This window comes from Spea bombifrons, chromosome 1 (genome assembly GCF_027358695.1).
Source record: "Spea bombifrons isolate aSpeBom1 chromosome 1, aSpeBom1.2.pri, whole genome shotgun sequence".
NCBI lineage: Eukaryota > Metazoa > Chordata > Amphibia > Anura > Pelobatidae > Spea > Spea bombifrons.
In genome coordinates, this window is record NC_071087.1 from 155,419,320 (window position 1) to 155,441,703 (window position 22,384).

The 22,384-nt window shown below is 39.0% G+C and overlaps 1 protein-coding gene across 1 annotated transcript; it reads right to left on the minus strand.

Annotated features, from left to right (window-relative positions):
• Positions 1-810: 810 nt before the first annotated feature.
• Positions 811-20,886, minus strand: LOC128465392 (O-acyltransferase like protein-like). The gene is made up of 15 exons (XM_053448163.1): positions 20,734-20,886; positions 17,424-17,563; positions 16,187-16,265; positions 15,894-16,032; positions 14,847-15,049; positions 14,032-14,199; positions 13,154-13,256; positions 9,287-9,388; positions 8,727-8,892; positions 7,019-7,098; positions 5,411-5,524; positions 4,381-4,507; positions 1,810-1,996; positions 1,424-1,566; positions 811-955 (listed from the first exon to the last, which is right to left on the minus strand). Exons 1-15 carry the CDS (start codon positions 20,879-20,881, stop codon positions 857-859), a joined length of 1,998 nt encoding a protein of 665 aa, XP_053304138.1. The 5' UTR covers positions 20,882-20,886; the 3' UTR covers positions 811-856.
• Positions 20,887-22,384: the final 1,498 nt, after the last annotated feature.

The following is a 22,384-nucleotide window of genomic DNA, read 5'->3' on the forward strand; positions in this document are numbered from 1 at the left end:
AATTCAGCCTTATGTTCACCAAGTTATTTCCCTTTAGCTTTTTTATAATTCTACTTCTTGTGCCTTGTTAAATGACATTGTGTACTAGAGCTATAAATTCATATGTCCCATTCTTCATCACATTTACTTATTGCCAGTTAGACTGGAATTTTAATAAATTAAGGACACTTTTCCGGTATCTTATCTGCTGTCAAATTCTAGGTTTATATGTTTCTACGTAGGCTGTGACCGTACCCACAGATCTATTGTACGCTGTCACTGGGAACAAAAGGATAGTCTCTAGAACCCCAAATGTATTTCCTATTTGCATCGTCGTTTTATGTGCTGCAGAAATTACACACTAAGAGTTGCGCTTCGGTCCATCTATTGTTCGATGAAGGTCACTAAAAGGTTAAACTGGATATAACCCGTGGACATATAATGCATTGGGCCATGTTGATAAGGAGACGTTCTAGAGGAAGAAACATTCCTCTGGTTCTTCCACATTTCAGTTGTTACCGCAGAAGGATAAAAATGCCCCAAAGAGCTTACACTTTTCCTAAAACAATACCTTGGCCCAAGGTAAGCAATCTAAGACATTGTTATCATTTTGAGATAACTCCAACTGATTTTTTATACTAGAAAACCTATAACTATTCTAAAGATGATAACTATATACGTTACTCGAGTTCTTTGGTTTTGTCACATGGTCAGGAAGTCATATTGCACCCACTTTTATTGTATATACCTACTGATGGAGGCTTTGTTGCGCCTAATAGAATGGCATTGCTCTGATAACTCTTAAGAGAGAAAAAAATACAACAGTTTAATAACTGATCATTTAATATAATAAAACATTAGCAATGTATACAAGTGGTTAACTATAAAACAATTGTTGGAATGGTTTTTCAACCAACACTGTCAAAATAAATCCGGCGGTGATCGTCAGCATCGAATGTCCAATAAACATGTAAAACTGGGAAATAAAAATGGAGAATACATAGTAAATTAATGTTTTAGTGGAAGCTACACATGTACGAAGGAGGACTCTTTCTTGCTCTTGTTTATTCTTTATTTTGATATATATATATACACTATATGTTCCTATTCTACATAATTCAGATTCAGCCCTAGTAAGAAAAATACATGTATACTCCAGGCCCTAAGGGTCACACACAGACCTGTTTGATGTCACTGTGTGAGCTGTCACTACTCAGTCTGGGATATACTGAAACTCCGGCCTCGTTGTGGTCTTCATGGCAATCTTTGCTTAGCCTCCTTTCCATGCTTTCTCCATTCATCTTTATTCTTTTTTTTCTTTGTTTATTGTTATATTAACTACATTCCACTTCTCCCCAACATCTCTAATAATCAACCAACCCTTGTGTTCCTAAATTCTGCATTAAAGAAGCCAACTAGATATTTGGTAGTAAAGGGACCTTACCATGTTTATGTCCAAGTAGTGAAAGAGCGTTTCCTGGAGTCCGCAGTAAAGGATTATAATTACGGGATGTGTTAGGTAGCAGGCGTAACTAATCCTTGACAGGAAGCTCCATGTGTTACAAGACAGTAAAGTATTTATAAAACCTAAACATGAATGTTGGAAACAAACAAAAAAATCCTTTATCAACCAAAGATTATTCCTTCCAAAGGAGAATTCAAATTTTTGAAACGGTCAATGGCTATAGCTCAGTATAGATGTGCTTTTCCATGTTTTTTATGTTTTGTTTTGATTTGTGGTATAGGAACATTTGAAATAATGTTTTTTTTTCTCTTGTTTATATTAGGTTGATGTCTTCTAACTGCATGGAGGACTCTAACCATCCTCACCTCCATATCCCTCCTGACATGAAATAATAATCCAGGCAACAGCAGCCGCCCATAACGTCCTATGGAGTCCTTGGTAAATTGCAGCCATGATGGAGTAGGAGGTAGGGGTGTCATCCAAAACAAAGCACAGTGTAATTATCAGAAGCATGGTGAGAAGTGAACAGAACCAACCAATAACAGCATGTACCTGTAGAAAAACAATCAAGTAACATGTCACCTACTTCCCATAGTGCCAACTTTACCCCCAAACAGCTTGTCAGTACATTTTTGCCCCAAACAAATTACAAGTTCTACCTTTTGCCCCCAAACAGCTTCTCTGTCCTTCTCTGTCCCCAAACAGCTTGTCAGTGCCATCTTTGTGCCCAAATAACATACAAGTGCCATCGTTGTCCCACAAACAGCTTACCAGTGACATATTTGTCCCCAAACAGCTTGACAGTCCCATCCTTGTGCCCAAACGGTTCTTTGGTGCCATCTCTGTTCCCAAACAGCTTGTCAATATCATGTTTGCACCCAAACAGCTTGTCAGTGCCATGTTTGTCCCCAAACAGCTTACCAGTGCCATGTTTGTCCCCAAACAGCTTACCAGTGACATACTTGTGCCCAAATGTTTCTTTGGTGCCCTCCCTGTTCCTCCAAACAGCTTGTCAGTATCATTGTCAGGGTTTCTGCCTGGACCCTGTCTATTTTATACATTGTTATGCCTACCTGCAGCCACTAGTGGCCACACTTTCTTTCAGGAGCACCAGTTTCTAATTATTTGGGACAGCTGAGCCGCTTTATCTGGATGTTAGCCCTGCCTTTATGTACCTGCTCTGCCCTCCAGTCTGGGCCTTTGCATCGGGTGTATACAGTGCTGCTGTTTCTCTGCTTCATGGCACTGTGCTGTTTCTAGCAGTGTTCTACCCATTTTGACCCGGCTTGTACTGACCTTGATCTTGGTTTCTCATTTGGCTCTTGTTCTTGATCTCTTGTTGCTGACTCGGCTTGTCCTGACCTTGCTCTCGGCTTCTGATTTGGCTCTTGTTCTGAGCAGTTCCAGCCTTGTCCCCTGCCAAAGAACCCAGTCTGCTCCAAAGTCCCCTATCCAAAATCTGCTCCTCTGGTCCCCAATCTGATGTCTGCTCCAATGTCCCATATCTAAAGTCCGTATCGTGCCGTGGTGCATCTGCCTTTGTGCCTTTATCACGCTTGTTAACCAGTCCTGCCTCTCCTGCTCTGCCAGCACACTCCAATATAGACTGTTATCTGTATATATATATATATATATATATATATATATCCAGCCTCGTGTGTTTTTATTTGCCTGTGATGTATTTACATTTTGTGTCTGAGAAAGTGTTCTACATGAGCTTGATGGGACATTAGAGACAATAGGACAGTAAAGTAACCTTCGGCATACTAGGGGTTGTGTACTCTAATCCCCATAATGCATGTGCAGGTGTTATAGTATGGCCCTCATCAGTATACAGTTAGCCAGACATAAATATCATACAGTGAAGCTATATAGTGAGCATAAGCACATAGTGAGCCTGACTTATGTGGTACAGCATAATTCACATTACAATATATAGACACTGATGGTTGAACTGCATAACTCACATCATTAAATCGTAAGCCGGACACTGAGGGTAATACAGCATAACTTCTGTCATTTTATACTAAGCCTGGCGATGGTACAATATAACTCCTATCAATATAAATGAGCCTGAAAGTGGTAGACAACTACCATCATTATATAGTGAGCCAGACACAGACAGTGGTACACCATGACTAATCATTATATAGTGATCCAAACACTGAGGGTGGGAAAGTATATCTTCTACCATTATAAAGTGATCTAGACCAGCGGTTCTCAACCTGTGGGTCGCGCCCCCTTTCACAGGGGTCGACTAAGACCATCGGAAAATACATATTTCACAATATATAATTACATAATTTTATGGTTGGGGGTCACCACAACATGAGGAACTGTATTAAAGGGTCGCGGCATAAGGAAGGTTGAGAACCACTGATCTAGACACAGACGGTGGTACAGCATGCCTCCCTATCAATATATGGTGAGCCAGACACAGAAGATGGTACACCATGAATCCTCTCATTATATAGTGATCCAGACACTGAGGGTGGCACTGTATAATTCCTATAATTATATAGTGATCCAGACACAGAAGATTGTACTGCATGAGCTCTCATTCTCTCTCATGCTCTTGTTAACTCACCCACTCTCTTACACTCTCTCACTCTCACTCACTCTGTCTCTCAATTTCTCCCTACCTTATCAGCTGACCGCTTCCATGTCCCTGCCTCCCTCTCCCCACACAGTGAGCTCCCAGCCCGATGTTCCCCTGCTATTAAGAGCACCCGCCTAGGCGTGGCCCTAATGGACAGTGATATATTTGGGTCAATACTCCTGAGTGATTCTAACACTGGACACACTTATGTTACTGAGGAACAAAGTACTCCAGGATGAACATGTATGATAAGTAAATGTAAAATGTAAAATAAACTTTATAAATTATGTTTAAGAAAAAAAGCAGTTATAGTTATATATAATATGATTCCAGTTACCTTATATTTAATGCAAGGCGATTCCTTTTTGGATATCCAGATTGCCAAAGTTATACCAATCAGAAATGGTCCGTATCGGCAATAAGGTTTTGTATAATATTCAACCCAGTAGTTCAGACGAGAGTGGCTGTGAAAAATACGATTTTTTATTTGTACTTAATGATAAATTTCTTTTCAGGTGTTTAAACCTCTTTCACATTATATAAGTAATTTTTTTTTTACCTTAATCACATTGATCAGTAGTTCCACCCACATCTTCCTTTTTCATTCTTGTGCATTCTCCAGCCATTTTTGTCATATTGTCCCCAGATTCTAACTAGGCCTGCCTACAGCATCCCGTGTTATTATTTAATTTTTTTTAAATTTGCAAGGAGTATTAAATGCAGCCCTACGGATCATCCGATTTCAAATTATAGTTCAGTATTATTGAAAGTGAATCCTATTGACTCGATGGCCAAATTCGCAATACATATTCAATACACAATTCCACACAATATGATAAAAACCATGCAGATGCAATATTACTACTTTAAGGACAACAGACTTGGCAAATTTTATAATTTATTAGCCCATTGTCCAAGCAACCGGAACGTAGCTGTTGTTTTCTTTTTTTATGCCATAATATCATGTTCCTTATCTATAGATAATGTAGTTGAGTAAGCCTTGAATGTCATCCTGTTCAGAGGGCATAGCCCCAAGACATTACCATCTTTATATGTGCTTGTATGCAGGGTATATAATGCAGAATACACCCAAAAACCATGTACCACCCAAGATGGTAGCATACAAGACGGTATGTTCTGATGGAGTAGGGGCAAAAGTGTCCAAGCTCCTGATGTGCTGCTTTATTTTCTACATTGTAAGGTCATTTGAGCAGGGCCCTCCTCATCTATTGTTTCTTTGTCTTCTTGTTATATACTTATTGTTATGTCTTTTCTACTCTTTGTCTGATGGCGCTATATAAAACAATAAATAATAATAGTAATTTTTAGGCTATTGTGTGATAATACTGTAAATGATTAACAGATACCTGTCCCCTGTTGGATACCGGATTGAAAGTTGAAGATAATACGAGAGTAAAGTTGTTACGAGGGATGAAGTGAGAAGTAGCAGCACCGCCACGGCGAACAGCGCACGCTTGGCTCTAAGAGATGAAAAAGAGAGGAAAAAGACTGCTAAATATATACACTAAATATTTAGCATGCTATCCCAGTGTGTTTGACACTTGCACAAGTTCCATTGCACTAGGAAACAAAATCAGTTGAGACAAATGAGACTTCTGCCTGCCTGTGTATGGATAGTAGCATGCCCGCTCAACTCCCAGATATATATAACAATCAGTGTCATGTGCAAGAAGGGCTGCCAGCAAGTGTGGGATTTCAGCTCCTGTTGAGTTGGGAGGTAAGATGACTTGCGCTACTACTCATGCGAGGGCAGGGTACTTAAGTATGCTTCCTGCTTGAATGGATGCAGGCAAGGGAGGAGGAAATTACACAAGAGCTTAATTTGCTAACTTGCCAAGTTAGGGCGTAATAGTATTATGCACCAGTTGAAACATTTCCCCCACGGCGCATGGTAGATCAGATGAAGATCAGATGAAGTTTAACATTCTTAGAATAAGCACCAGCTACACTTCCATACATTATGAGTTTCCTTTGTTCTCATTCTTTTACAATGATGGCAATGATGTCACGAAACACGAAAGACTTACGAAAAGAAGGTCTATCTAGACCACAAATAAATCCCTGATGACCTTATGTTGGCTAATTGCTGGTACAACAGTCAGAAATGCAGACAGTAGAATCCTAGTGACATCGCTGGGCTCTGTATAATTATTTATGGTTGATCAGCCCCTCCTGCCGCACAGATGCCTCATGTGTGGTGTGCAGAGGAGGCTTTCAGTTCTTCAAGAGACTCTTTTGGGTTAAAATGCAGTCCCACTGATTCAACGCCTTGGTAAGCAATATAGCCATGAAAAATTAGATAGGACTCGCCAAACTTGGGGTATTTTGACATTGTGGCGGGCTAAGCGATATATGGCCATAAAGTGTGACGGAATCCCCAATATTTATGCCTTCAATAGGTGCTTTTGAATGGTATACACTTGGTATGCGCTGATTTTTTGCTTCGTTTTGTATTATATTTTACGTATTGCACATTTGTTATTTTCATTTTTTATCTGCTTAAGAGAGAAATGACTGAGGCTTTTAAAGACCCCAAATTTATCTGTAGTCAAAAAACCTTAAAGTAAAAAAAAAAGAAATAAAATAAATACATAAATTGTTTGCCAAAAGATTGCAGTATGGAGGGCCATGGAAGCATAGGGAGCAATGCATTGCACATCTTTCTGATAATAATAGTAAAGGTTAACCTAAGATTGCCTTAATATTAAAAGTCACAGTCTATCTTCCTTAATTAGTCATCTGATGCTTGCTATAAAAATACTCTTCATTTTTTGTTACAGTTGGGAATTAATTGCACACATATTGTTCATAGACGAGATGACACTTTTGTGGGATTTTGTCCTTTCAATGATCTATGTTGTTAATATTGGCTATCACCAGGGACTTCAAAACAATCTACCCCTAAAAAAGGTACCGCAGCCCAAATAATTACATGAGGCTGCGGAAACACTTACTTGACGTAGAGGAAGATTAGGACTGGTGTTGTGAGATGGAACTGGAAATCGTTTGAGAGGTACCATGCCCAGCCGCTGCACTGAAACATAACACAATATCACACGTTAGCCGCCATTACTCTAGATCAGCTGTGGACACAATAAAAGTGTCATATCCCGGGAATCTGATTTTATCAGGTGCAATTACATTTGTGACAATGTATTGATTAAACACAGATCCACAGATCGATGGTAGAAACCCTCAAAATATACCCCGCTGAAAACATAGAATTGGTCAGCAGACAAGGGTCATTTGGTTGATCTGCCTATTTATAAGATCTCACACAGCTTCTTAAAGAGTCTCCTTGAACATAAGAGGTTTGTGTGTATGTATGCATATTTTTATATATATAGCACATTATGTATTCACCGCTTTACAGTTTACAGTAAAATAAAAAGGGAGGTATAATATGTGCTGTCATATAATAAGTACAACAATTATGCAGACATCTTCATTGAGGTACATTTGCTATACATACATTAGGAAAGAAGGTCCCTGGTGCATAGAGCTTACAGTCTAAGTAGTAGTTTTATTAAAAGATATAATATTGTTTTAGTGTAGGAATATATGGTATTTAGGAGGAAATGGAGTATTCTGATTAAAACAAACTACAGGGGAGAAATATGGGAAGCAGGAAGACCCCGGTAGGGGTGATCTTAGGGCTTCTGGTGGTTGGGTACAGGATTGTTTTGGCACCTACATTAATTTACGCACACACATACATCCAGACTAAAACACACATTCTAACACACACTCACTCTAACCCTAACCCTATATGATAACAAACACTCACTCTCTAACAACATTCTCTAACACACACCCTAGCACCATATGCTAGCACACACCCTCTATCCGCTGTCAAACACACATACACGGCTGCCTTCTGATTCTTAGTTAAAGGGTGATATTATCTTAGACGTTAAATAAATTATTAGGGTCATGCACTGTATGGGAAATGTTAGATTTAGCTCAGGTGACATCCCTCTTAAACTTGCGCAAGGTCTATCTTGTGAGCATTCTATGTGCGTTACATTGTGTTATGTGACCCTGTAGAGTCATTCACAGTCATATTAAATATGTATGTTTTGTGACATTAACTGTAGGTGGAAAGATAACAATCTCAATTGGTAGAATGAGCTCCAAGACAACTCTTCCACTATATGGACGAAAGTATTGTGACACTTGACCATTACCCCAACAGGGATGGTCAGGGCTCTGTGCGGTCGGTCAAGTTCTTCCACACCGAACTTGCCCAACCATGTCTTTATGGACTTTGCTTTGTGAACTACTATACGGCCAACATATTGGGACACACCTCCTAATTATTGAAATCAATGTGGGGTTAATTATTTCCAGCAAAGGAAAATGTAATTGCTTCAGCATACCAAGACATTTTGGACAATGCTATGCTTCCAACTTTGTGGGAACAATTTGGGGAAACCCTTTTTCTGTTCCCGCACAAAGCAATGTCTATAAAGACTACAAAGGGGGGGACCAACATCCTATAAATGTCTACAGTATGTACCAAAGTCCCTGTTGGTGCAATGGTCAGGTGTCCTAATACTTTTGTCCATATATTGTATAATGTATTGCTTGTATATTACCGGTATATATTTTTTTCAGGAAGAAGGGAAAAACGATAATAAAAAATATAATCAGAAAACTCACTGATTCTGCAACAGACACAAAGTTGGTTATCAGCAAGACATTAGCCCACCAGACACGTCGGCAGTTGTCCCACTGATGTTTAGGGAGCTCCCAGAAAGATCCCCAGTGGACCAATGTGATCAGAGCAATGGAAAAACAGATAGAAGCCAGATGAAGGGGCTGGAGCCTAAAACAAAAAACTTGGGGGTCAGATAATTGCTAAAGGGGGCAATTGACCAACCTGGCATTATGCCCTCGGCACTGTCCTGCAATCTCCTATAGCTATTGATGATGCCAATTCATGGTATTAGTAGGAGAGTTTGGGGTTAAATCAAACCTGGTTTTTTTCTTTGCCCCATGGAGTTTTTGGTTGAAATTGATACCTTTTGTTGGGTCTTGTAAGTGCTAAGAACATATTTTTCCACACTTACTTATGCCACATATAAAAGTCAATAATAGAAAATATTTAGCCATGTTTATATTTTTACAAAATCATTAAACGGGATACATAAATCTACGTATTTGTTCATGCAGCCGTACTTTAGCCACTATTTAACTGTTTTTGCGTATTATAAACTTACCTCCTTAGTCTCCTGCATATAAATTTCATCATTATAAGAGGCGTTAGGGTTTTTTCTGAGTTTTCTGTTATTTTAAGGAATGATATTGCACTCAAGAATCCACTATAAAAAAAAGAAAGCACTTTAATAGCAGTAATAAATACACTATTATACATTAGGATAATGGAGTCTTTAGTCTAGGCTGATACCATTTATTGAGTCAAAAATAAGCTTTCGGGACCTCAGGTCTCCATAAGAATGAGGGTGGATGAGCATATTGAGAGTTCCATAGGTTCCATATCCATCCCCTTTCCATGCAGGAAAATCGATGCCCGATGATAATTATCCCTTTCTTTTTTGTTTGCTGAATGTAATGAGAATTCTTGTGTCTAGTGACTGGAGGAATGGCTATTCGGATGCCAGTGTAAATATCCCTGCCAACCGTCCTGAATTTTTTAGCACCATATAGCAAATGTTGATTGGCCCAAAATGTTCCGTTTATTCAGACTGCCGTCAGCTTTGCATACTTAGTGCTCAAATCACGCACCGTGCATGTGCATAGAAAGAGCATTCAATAAGCAGAACCTTCAGCAATCACGCCGCTGCGCGTATGAGCAAATACTCAGAACGCCACCTTGTCTGCCAACATAGACCCCTTGCAAATGAAGTAGTGAATTCTAAAGGTTTATATGATGTAGTTTAAAAACATTACAGAGATGCAACTCTAGGAAAGTTTGGTCAATTCAATAATCCCCAGAAGTTTGTGGAAAGTTTGGTTACTGTATTCTGCTGGACCCTAATGGTGTTGAAGGCTCTACCAAGGTCACTAGGATATATCGAAAGTTTCTTGTTGCTGAATTTTAGCAAGCTTTGGAGAACGCCTTGTTTTGAACTAAAGGGGCAGAAGTTCTGGGTGTGATGTAAGGCTGTTGAAATGTGGGACAGCCACCCAGCAGGTCCCAGCATGCATGGGACAGGCATATGACTATCCTGAACCCTGAAGAAAAGGCCAAGGAATGATTAAGGTTTTACTCTTTACAGGGGGGGAAACGAGCAGACTTGATGGGCCAAATGGGTCTTATCTGTCATCAAATTCACTCGCATAACCAAATGAAACTCAAATCGGTAGAGGATATCTCAGGGCTGACATTCTCAAAGTTTAACCCGCCTAATTTTATAGCTACGTTAACGGATTACCTGTGCCCCTCTGCCCTGTCTGCCTTGGGAAATGACATCATTTTATATAGAAATGTTACATTAATGTTTTTATAAAGCTGAAATAAAAAACCCTCCAAATCATGCAGTTTCAGGCGCCATAGACAGATGCGATAAAAATCAAATTTAGGTTTCCCAAGTTTAATTAGTGTACTCAAGGTCTACATTAGCTTTATCTACTTGCTATATCTTATTTATTAAAATGGCATCTTGAATCCCATAAATGACTAGCGGGCGATTTCAGGGAGAAGAAGTAATTAAGTCATGTTTTATAAGAGTAATCAGCGCCTTTTCGCGTTTACGTACATCCTCCATGACCCCATTAGAGTGACAGCTCTGTGACATTTCTGTTAGATATTATCATAGAGCGCATAACGACTTCCCACCCGCAGCTGCAGGACACATTCAGTGTTCGTATTTCCTATCCACGTGAAGAAAGAATGAAGAAAGTACAATTTCTCATCTTGCCAAATTACATTTTGACCCTGAGAAGGATAGAAAGCTAAAATAGAACTTATAACAACTTGGTTGTACAGGCGCTATGCATTTTGACTGCATAGCATCGATTATTTAAAAAGAAACTCCCAGGTAAAATGATGTTGTAAAAAAAAAAACTCAGTCTACAAGACAAACACCCTGGCTCTTTATTATAATGCCACAATAGAATGACACAGTCGTAGCCCCTTAGATGCCCTTAGGACGTACCGGTGCATCCTTAAAAGCTGCCAACTGATCTTGTGTAATGTACTTGGCACGAGCGATAGAACATTCCCTTCCAGTAGGTTCACAGTTCACTGATTCTGATTGCTCCCCCTGCTGGCTGATCACACATATTGTGATCAGCAATGTACAGCTACGGAACCCTGCTTGCTGATCACAGTTTGATCAGCACAGAGAGATCAGGGGGAGGAGATGGAGACCCTTTCCGCTCCGGTTATCTAACGCAGCATCGCAGAGGTTAACGGGAGCGGAAATCCGTAGGTTCGCTGTCAGGAGTTAAAAAGGCCGTGCGAGTGAGCCTATTGGTCACCTGCAGGATCTTCCTCTGGCATCAACCAATCCTAGTCAAGAAGTCCCATTGTTGCCCCCCACAAGGGCATTAATGTATTTGGAACCCAAATGTAGGCATAGATCTCCTGGGCATGTCCCCCAATGCACTGCGGAGCCCTGTCAGGTATCAGATGAACTTTTATACAGTGGGGGCATTTTCTGGGGTGACTACAATTTCAATTTATTATTTATACCCCCTATAAATAATTATTAATGTAGCCTATATTGAAATTATCTGGTACCTTTCCATAAAGTGATACCTTTAAAACGTACAAATTTCCACTTACAGCTACAAAAGCCTCATTAAAACATTATAACCTGATTAAAATTAATGATTACGACCACCATAAACTGTCATCTGAGAACATCAAAACTTTAGCCGGAGACTATTTGCAATGTACATAAATTAAGGCGATATTCAGAGCCGTGTCGCAAACAGCATGCCAGTGAATGTCAGGAATTATGTGCACCGGTATAAAATTGCGTACATCAAACATTTTCAAAATGCCTTTCTAATTATATTACCTTTTTTTGCTAAATGTCTTTTCAGCAAACGTGTTAAAAAGGCCAAAATCATTTACAGCCCGGCTAAAAGATCACGGCAGAGCTATAGCCAGACGGAACTTACCATTTTCTGGAAGTTTGTTAATGTGATAAGCAGCTAAGGCATGCCAAGTGAGAGGTATCTCTCCAGTCTTGTTATTCTGTGGAGTCTCTTTGTGGTCTTATGTCTCAACAATTAACACGTTGTGTCCATTTTTATATTTATGTTCAGCAATTTAACGATACATGTTCTTTTGTTTATTATTCAAACTTATCCAACTTGGCTGAAGCCCACCAGAGATCCAGTCTTCATAACTGGGGACTTTCAGGTTCCAACCAGATTTTAGCCAATCAGCACGCTGCAGAAGTTGTGCCAATGGTCACTATTATTATTATTATCTTTTATATATATATATATATATATAGCGCCAATGTCCAACAGCCATGAGGATTTAGTGCTACCTGCTGAAGTTTTATATTTTATGCTTTTATTTTTTAACGTTTCCATTACTTTTTTTCCGTATGTTTGGTTGGGTCTTCAACTAATATTAATGACCATCAACTAATATTAATGGACATACAAGAAATGTTTAAGTATTCGTTCCTTGCTTTGAACATTTTATACATTTCCAGCTATGTTCCTCTAAGATAGCATACTGGTTTACATTTTCTAGACTGTTGGGTGCGCTGGTCGTTTTATTTGCCCGGTTTGGTATTTATGGAGTCTTCCAAGCCCTCTTCATTTTGGAGAGTCCAAAGTTTGTGATACTCTTAAGTCAACCAACTTGTGCAAGATAAGACGTAGAATCTCATAAGCTTTCAAGACCTCTGTGGTCACCTTAGATAAAATTGTATTATGTATATTCATTCTTTTTTGTGTGTAATATCACCTGATGACAGTAAAATAACCTGATTTATTTGTATTTTATGCATTGTTCTCTTTCGAATCTTCTTTATGTAAGCCCCAAAACAGAAATCATATTCTCAAGCAACCCAATTGGTACATGGTAATAAAAGGATGTAACGGTATATAATGTATGTTCTACACATAGTCAATGTAACAGCACGATGTGTTTTTACCTCAATAAGAAAAAGGAATCCACTCCCAAGTACACCGGCCCGCTCAATGTGTAGAAATATACCGGCTTCTCTAGAACCTTTGACTTCCATTCAAAAGAATTATCTGCAACACAAGTTAAAGAAACAGTCATTAGCGCCTTTTAGAATTTATTTTTTAAATGGATGACCTCCTTCCCAGTGCCCTGCACCATGTAACGTGTTTCCCCTTCTCCTCGGTGTCAATGATCTCGAGCGTGTGACATGTCAAGGGTTCCTCTGGGTTTTGTCTTAAAGGGGAGAACAACGGTTTACAGAGAAAGATTGAATCACGGATTATGAAACACTTTGAGACGTTTCCACCAGTTATTGTGTTCAGGTTGGTTAGGCACAATATATGAAAAAATATATATATTGCTCAGATATTCATGTTAATTAAATTAGAATTTATCAGAATACTCAACAAAATCTAAGTTCCATGGGGCTTGGTTAATGTATTTGTGCCTACTGTACCCAGTTCATGATGTCGATATGACTACTGTACTTATAACTCACTTGCTTCACCTGTCCTCATCGAGAAGATCATGAAGGTGGCAGTTTCAAGGGAGGCAGCTTAACCAGGGGCAGATCACCAAATAGTGTCTGTAAAATGCAGGTTGCCGAGATATGACATCATATCCTAGGAGAGAAGACAGCAACTGCGGAGGGAGCAGCTGGGGCGCTGCCCTGGGTCTGTTGTGTTTTTGATCTTTTATTAGGGAAATGATACCAAAATCATCCCATGCATTTAACGTATGATATTGGAAGACTAGGTTTTAAAATCATTTATGTAGATCTGGCATTGTTGCTGAAAACGCAAGGTAAGATGGAAGGCATCAGAATGAAAACATTAAAATTTATACCCATATTAAAGACTGACGCGAGTTGACCAGTATGTCCTGAAACGATCCACAGGAGACTGAGAACTCTGATTCCATCCAACGTTGGATATTCCCGGTTGGTTGAACTCTTCAATAAAGTGGAAATGTTCTCTTGTAAGCAAAAACTCTTCAAAAGGTGATCTATACAATCTTTAAAAAAAAAATAGGCGTTAATTTTATGAAACGGAAACCCTTCACAAATATTTTACTTATGTTGAGTAAATTCATGGAGCCATTGGAATTATTTAACGTCTTGAGCGTTGGGTATATTAATGAGGCACACATTTACCATTCTACTGCTCAGATTTGGGTTGATCCCATGGGCGGATCCATAGGCAGCGAAATGGGAAATTGCCCCCCATGATATTTGGGTGCTTTTGAAAGTGCCTCACCAGGCTGAAGAGTTGTTGGTGGAAAAATTGCCAACATCAACAAGGACATGACGTGTCACATGACCCCACGCCTGGCACTGCTATAAAGCCATGGATGTAGAATGTACACAGTTTTCCTTTCGGAGATTGGGCTCTGGATCCGCCAATGGCTACCCCAGAACTCACAATATATAAGGAGCTGTGCCTCAGTTTTAGGGTGAAAGGGCATATTTTTAGGGTCATGTTCTTCTTCTTGATTTTCTACACTAATTACACCAATGTATCCTTTGTACCATATTGAAACGTAGACGTTGACGGCAGATAAGAACCCTTTGGCCCATCCAGTTCCCAGCGTGACCATTCTTGATCTGTTTAAAGGAATTGTCTCATTTATGTTTTAAGAATAACATTTGTAGTATTGTTTACTTCTTGTCTTTTTAGGGCCATCATTCCCAGCCAGCGGCAACGAGGATTTTAATGCGAGTTTATCGCGTTCTGTGCTGATGGCGTCTTTCCTTTTGGAATTAATACTCCTGAAGCGTGCAAAAGACGGAGTGACTTTTAGCTGCTGAACTCCGGTGTAAATGGATCCAATTATAGGCAGGGTGATTAGAGCACCACAGAGACATCTGCGGGAAAAACGTATAACTGGTTATTTCTGCAATAGCACTGGAGGGATTGCTGAACAATTTACCCAGTTTCTTCTCTTTAATTTTGTATGTCACAAAGCGTTAAAAAAGATATTACTTTGATTCATATTATGGATTATGTTATGCGTGTTCGCTAGTAATGGGACAGGAGTATTATTCAGAGCAAAGGTCTATGGCCAACTATAATGTTTACGTATGATGCCACCCTAATTTTTATTTTTTTTTGGGGGGGGTAAAGATACATCATCCAAGGCAATAAACATTCTAATGTAGCCATTGTGTATTATATTTGTTGCTTAGGCTCCCTAGTTGAAGGGGGTATCTGATCATGTTTATTTATAGCCCCCCCCCAAATTAAGGTGAGCAGATATGGCCCAATTAAAAGGACATATCATTGATCCTATGGGATTTTGTTGAGAAAAGTTAGAAGATTACATTTACTTTTGGGCTTTGTTCACCTCTGCGGTTTAATAGATAGCCGGAGACTGTATATATTATATGGAGGGGATGGGTGTCTGTCTGTCTGTATATATCTGCTGATATGTTGCCTTTGGCTTGATAATAGGGGGTTAATGATGGACCAATTCTAAAGAAATGTAAAAATATTCATTTTTTTGCATACAGTAGTATATAAATATATATATATATATACTACTGTATGCAAAAAAAATGAATATTTTTACATTGCAAAGAATTGCCAGATTCTAAACAAATTCTGAAAAAAGGACATGGAAAATGATGATGTACAATTTTGAATTTGTAAACAATTCTCACAATTCAACAGATTTTTGTATCTTAATTATCTTATTAAACTTATACTTACAGGCAAACAATTGCAAATGCATCGATCGCAAAGAGCCCTTTCACGCACGTCGCAGTCATCACTGTTAGTGAACTCTCATTTTGGGTCAAAACAACAGGCAAAGGAGCCAAAAATGAAGTGCCCTTATATTCAAAAACATCTGAAAGAGAGTATATTAGTAACACTGAGCCCTATTAACCACGCGCTGTTAGCGTTAATCTTTACATCAGCACAAGCGTCTCCATCGTTTCAAAAACAAGGACATTTCTAAGTGACCCCAAGCTTTTAAACGCATGTGAATATTTTATTCTCACCCATTTTTGACAGCGAAGTTATGTCTTGGCTGCTGCATGAACTTGGAACACAAATCCCGATGACAAATTTAGTTCCTTCCTTTAATGGAAATAAAGTAAAATGTATACCTTTTAGTACACTTGCAGTAACAAAATATTCAATGGTAACTAACTACATCGCATCACCACCTTATTTCAGAAATAATTTATGCATTTTTCAGGAAAGATGGACGACTGAATTATCTGTGTCCCCCGTATTAATACCTCTTCACCCCGGTCTACCCAATATCTACCCAACTCTAATGCTTACTACACAAAAACGGTATCTGTATAACCAGAAGGTAGCGATCCCTCCAGCCAAAATAACAATAATAAAACTTCAACTGTATTAAATCATTAAAATAAGAAAAATAATTAAAAGCAGAACCTCCACATTCAGTTCCTAGTGTTGGTAGTAGAGAGAATTGAAAATACCAGGAAGACTCCATATTATAATATAATCAATTGGTTTAAATTAAAACCTTTTTTTGATGAAAAACCTTCCTAGGGCAGGTACACACGAATAAAGTTACAGTAAATTCCTTCTTCATATACGTTACCTAAACCCTAAGGATTAAACTCTCAGCAGCCAGGGCTTGCTTCAACTCAGGGGTCTATTCTTTAAAGGAAGTGTTTGCAGGAAAGTTTTTAACTCTTTGATTTCACTATTCAATATGAAGGGCCAACACTGACAGGTTTCTCCTACAAGAATGGCTGAGCTGGCCCTGTAAAATGCATAATTCAATGTATAAGGAGATTTCTTTATATATATACATTATACAGGGCCCAGCAAACAGAAGCTCATCGCGGACGGACCTGCCTAGTATACAGCGAAGTCATGGAGCTGAAACACAACTCTCCCGTAAACGCCCCCTTTAGTGAATAAGCCCCTCTGTGTTTTCCTGTTGTGTTTTATGAGTGTGTTCTTACATTTCTACACCAATTCCTCACTATCTAAGGAACCACTTCAGTGCGCCTTTTATACTAACCCCTTCTTTCACAAACGACTTCCCTTCAATACCCCACATAACTCCAACCCAATCCAGCAGCCATAGATTAATGACATTGATGTGCTCCTCGCTGCTTCCCATTTGCAGCGTCACCAACACCAACTCCGCAATAGGAGATTTCTTTATTTTTTCTATACTCCGCAGCTCTAGCCAAGGAGCGGCATGGGGTATTTACTGCCGCAGTATCCGAATGTGACATTTTCATACACCTGTTCCACATGCAGTTTACAATATTCCCCTGTGAAGTTCCTCGAAGGAGCTGTAACTGAGCGGCATTGGCTGTACGATCCTATTCTGTCGATGTTCCCACTCAGAAGGTTGCTTCCTTGTTTCCCCAAAGCATCGTACACTGCAACAGAAAACACCACATACATTGTCATCAACCTAACGTTAAAAGCACAAAGGGTTAAAAAAAAACTTTTTTTAAAAAAATAACATATTAATTATTTTGTTTCGCTCTTAACACAAAATATAGGCTTCACTTCCTCCCTTGTTCTTTATAACGGACCCAAAATCCATCTCAAATAAACATTTCAAGTCTTCAGACGGAAGAACAGAGGTTACCGTATCATACAAAGCAGTCACCTCTTAATAACGGCACGATTCGGTAAAGTCCTATGAGATGATTTTTGGGGAATATTTTATGTTTTTACTTGGATTTGCCGAATTTAAGAATTTATTAGACTGCACATATTAGAAATATCACTGCATATCTGTGTCCTTCGAGGATTACTGCAAAGGCGACTGTTTCTTTCCTAAATAATGTAAAACAATAGTATTTTATTGCGAATATATTTTTGGTCACTTTTGGTCTTTTCATAGGTAAATAGTGCACATTAGATCTTAACAATTTATAAGCACAAAAGTGGAACAAAAAGGTACTTTAGCCTTAACTATTTCTGAAATGTATATGATTCATTGGCTTTTTCCAAAAGACCATGAGCCTAAATTTCTTTCCCCTTTGCTTCTTGGGTCCCAGAATTTATGGTGTGTAAAACAGGGTTGCCATCAGAGGGTCCAAAAAGTACTTGTGTATCGGCCCAGGGGGAGGGTGTGGGTGTATTGTGTCTTCTTTTCGGAATATGGCACCTCGTGGCCCTTTTTCTTGGGATTGGATCCCAATGATGGCCCTATCAGGAGTATGGGGCATGTCTTTAGGTTTATACCAGGCATCAAGATTTCTGATAACAGCCCTGCTATAAGCATATTTTAAAATAGTTATCCCAAATATAAACATCGCATCTCCCCCAAATGTATTGAATACAAAATGAACGCAGGGCTTAAAAATTGGCCTTACGTTTAGCAGGAATCAGATTTTTTTTTATTTTGACATATTTAATCGTCCATATAATATGGGCGGCCAGTGTTTGGGTCAGTATGGAACATCATCTACAAGTAGACAGTTTTCTTTAATCAATTAGAAATCTCAGGGAAAATGACCTTTTAAATTATATTTCTTTTCTGTCTGCCAATAAAAATCATAAACATGCATAAGATATACAGATATGTAACTAACCCTATATACAGGAATAAAAATAGGGTAAACCACTTTACAGGCAAATTCCCGAGATTGGGGAGGGTGGCACGTTATAATTTAATAGTACACAGTTATATGAATGCTTTTGTCAGATTACTTAAACCTGGCCAACGTGTGGTCTGTTCACTCAAAGATTTCATAAATGAAGGGACCCTTGCCATGAAGATCTTTGAGTGGTCTCTGCGCCTACGGAATTGATGTCTCTTGTTTTACCAGCAGGTGGCGCCAGGGATCTAATGGCTAAAAAGTGGTGCATTGAAAAAGTGTAAGTGTGCCCCAAAATGTCCATGTTTAGCCTCACCTAGGTGTAAAAACTGTTGGTGGCGCTAGGGTACTCACGGAATATGAAAGGTACAATTATTCTTTATATATATGCTATTTAGAACAACAATAATACATTTTTGTTATAGAATTTAATCTATAAACCCATTTCCGGCTGTTTCGATATACATTGCAGTCACTTTTAGGGCTGTAGAACCCTGCGATGCCCTCATAACCAGCAAACATTCCGAGCTCCTAGAAACGAGGGGCATCAGGGGAGGAAATTAAAATAGAAGGATTTGGGTCCCAAAGTGGGACCATCACTCTTAAAGAGGGACACTTAAAAGATATGAGATTACATATTATCAGCGGTCCTATCCCGTTAAAAAATGAATTTTACAATGTATCTTAAGCTAAAAAAAATTGCTTTGTTTCATCTCCATGGAAAAACAAAGAAAAAAAAAAAATCCAATATCTAATGTACGGTATTTCCCCTTTGTACCCATAAAAGATGGACTTTTATTATTTTTAGAGAGTTCTCAAATGCTTTTTATCCAATATTCTTCAACGCACATGGCTGTGTCTTATAATATATTGAGCAGCTTACAGCAGGGGTACTCGGAAAATATAATAGTTCTAATACCCAACAGGTTTACAATGCAATACTATCATTAAGAGATGCAATCTTTAGTGAATGAAGTGCAGTGCTTGAGGATGTAACATTTGCAGTGTGTCTTCCAGTTCCCGGGAGCTGTAATAACCCCCCCCCCCGTTGCTTTTAATGACGTAGTGAGATAGGTAACAGGCTATTAAGCCGAGAAGGGGCTTATTCTCTATGCGGAGTTCTTCGCGTGGAAACACTCTGCAGGAAAAGGGCCGTCTGCTAAAATACTAAATACTAAAATGTATGGACTATGAGGTTTATTCACTAAAGACGGAGTTGGAGTTCCAGCGTTGCAACTTCACTATGTATTTAGTAACACAAACCTTTGTACGTTTATTCTTCGAAAAGAGTGGAGATGGCCCTCGTTGATTTACTAACCAAGCTCTTCTTGCATGAGAATCTCGCTGGGCTTTGCCCTTCCCAATGCAGAGTACTACTAGAGAGTTGATTCCTATAACTCTCTCGCAAACTCCTGCTTTACTGAACAAACGATGAGTAAACTATGACTCAGATTATCAAAGAGACCTACAAAGAGAGGCAATGACTAATTGACTTTAATACCATATTTTGGACAAAGCACATTAGCTCACATTGGCCCTTAGAAGCACCCAAATGTGGTTAGAAAAAACAGAAATAGCGATATATATATATATATATATATATATATATATATATATATACACACATAACAGTTACAATCAAACACAATAAAATAGAGTCAAAGCCTCCTAAAACCATACTTAACCCCTTAAGGACAACAGGTTGCCCTTAAACCTATTAGTGACAATGCATTGTGAGCCCGTACATGTACAGGCTTTGTCATGAAGGACTTAAATACATCCGTAAAATGGAAACAAACATTTTGCCAGAAGGTAAGAACCATTTGACCCGTCTACTCCACCCCTTAATCAGTCGTTGGTCTCGTCTCAGATTCAGGAGCCATATGTCTATCCCATTCATGTTTAAATTCTCTCACTTTTTAGCCTCTACTCATTTTGTTGGTAGTCCGTCCCACCTATCGACCTCCTTCCCAATAAAGTAGGGTAGATAAACTTACTTAGGACAGCATACGGTTGCGGCTCCTTGGAATTCAGGTCAGATAAGAAATCCAGGGTATCTCTGAAACATGTTGAAGATACGTTTGTCGTGTTTTCGGCGATGGAAACCAGAGAAGCTGTCAAAAGAAGCAGCCTTGGTACAACCATTCCGACGGGACGCCGCCAACCTTTGAAGGGCTCCATGCAACGTTCTCCGTCTTTTATAGACAGCTGTCCGTGTAGCAGACAAATCAGGGAGCGCGTTTGCGTCTTGCATCTGCTCCAGCTTGTTTTCCATTGCAGATGTAAAGCATAAAGAAACAATTTGTACACCCGCCATTTCTCTGAATAAGAATCGTCTCCTGTTTCCTGCCCTTCACGTTGTCTAATCCAGCTGAATCTTCCGGTGACGCAAATCAAATTAGCTACAATGAAAAATGTCTTACAAAGTAACTCTACAATACCTGATGGACAAGACGTTGTTTTCAAGAACCGCGCGTCACGCGTCCTTTCTTTTTGAGTCAAATAACTCTGTTTTTATTTACATTTTCCAATATGTTTAATACATTTTTTTTTCTTTACAAGACACAAAGTATGTATAGAAACATCTGGACAGCAGCAAGACTTCAGGAACCGGTCAAACACAAACATAGATCATGCACTTTCAATATATACAGAAAACAATATAAAATAAAAAAAAACATACAAAACATATTGATAGTTAAGAAGTAAAAAAATGGAATACGGATCCTAGAACTCTCACAGAGAAATATATCTTAAAGGGACAATAGCTGTGCCTTTCCTGTGTCCTAAAGTGTACACTCTATAGAACCTATAGAAGGACTAACTTCACAAGAACTGTGCAAATTCATAACGGACTCACAATAAAGTAAATCACACGATCCCGATAGCAAAATGCTAGCAGAAACTGCCCCCCCGTGTATCTTAAAATCACAAATTCACTAACTTTAAGTGCCCGGGGGCCGATTGCTGTGGATTTGCTCTCAACCTTTACCTTCTGGGGCAAGAGGGGGATATGCAGGCCACTTGTATGCCTAAGAATACGAGCATTGGTTAATACATACAGGGCTTGTAGCAATCTAGGATATCGGTGCTGTACCCATATGGGAAAAAAAAGTAATAGAACATTTCTATTAAAAAGTAATAGAAATGTTCTTTTTTCTTTAGAACAATTTTACACGGCAGAGTGCCTAACATTTAGAACTGCTTGATGTTCCCTTTTAGAACATATACATATAGGATGGGAAGTACATATACACACTACAATTCAAAAATGTGTTGCCACTTAGCTGTTTTCATGGAAAACAAAAGAATTTCCAGCTGTAACATAATTGCAAAAAGGTTTCTAACAATCAATTAGTGTTTTAAACTTAAACTTGGATCAGTGAACACAAAGCACCATTGGACATAGGAGTGATGGGAGTGATAAAGGGCCATTGGAACACAGGAGTGATGGGAGTGATAAAGGGCCATTGGAACACAGGAGTGATGGGAGTGATAAAGGGCCATTGGAACACAGGAGTGATGGGAGTGATAAAGGGCCATTGGAATACGGGAGTGATGGGAGTGATGAAGGGCCTCTGTACGCCTATGAAGAGATTCCATTAAAAATCACCCGTTTCCAGCTACAATAGTCATTTAGAACATTAA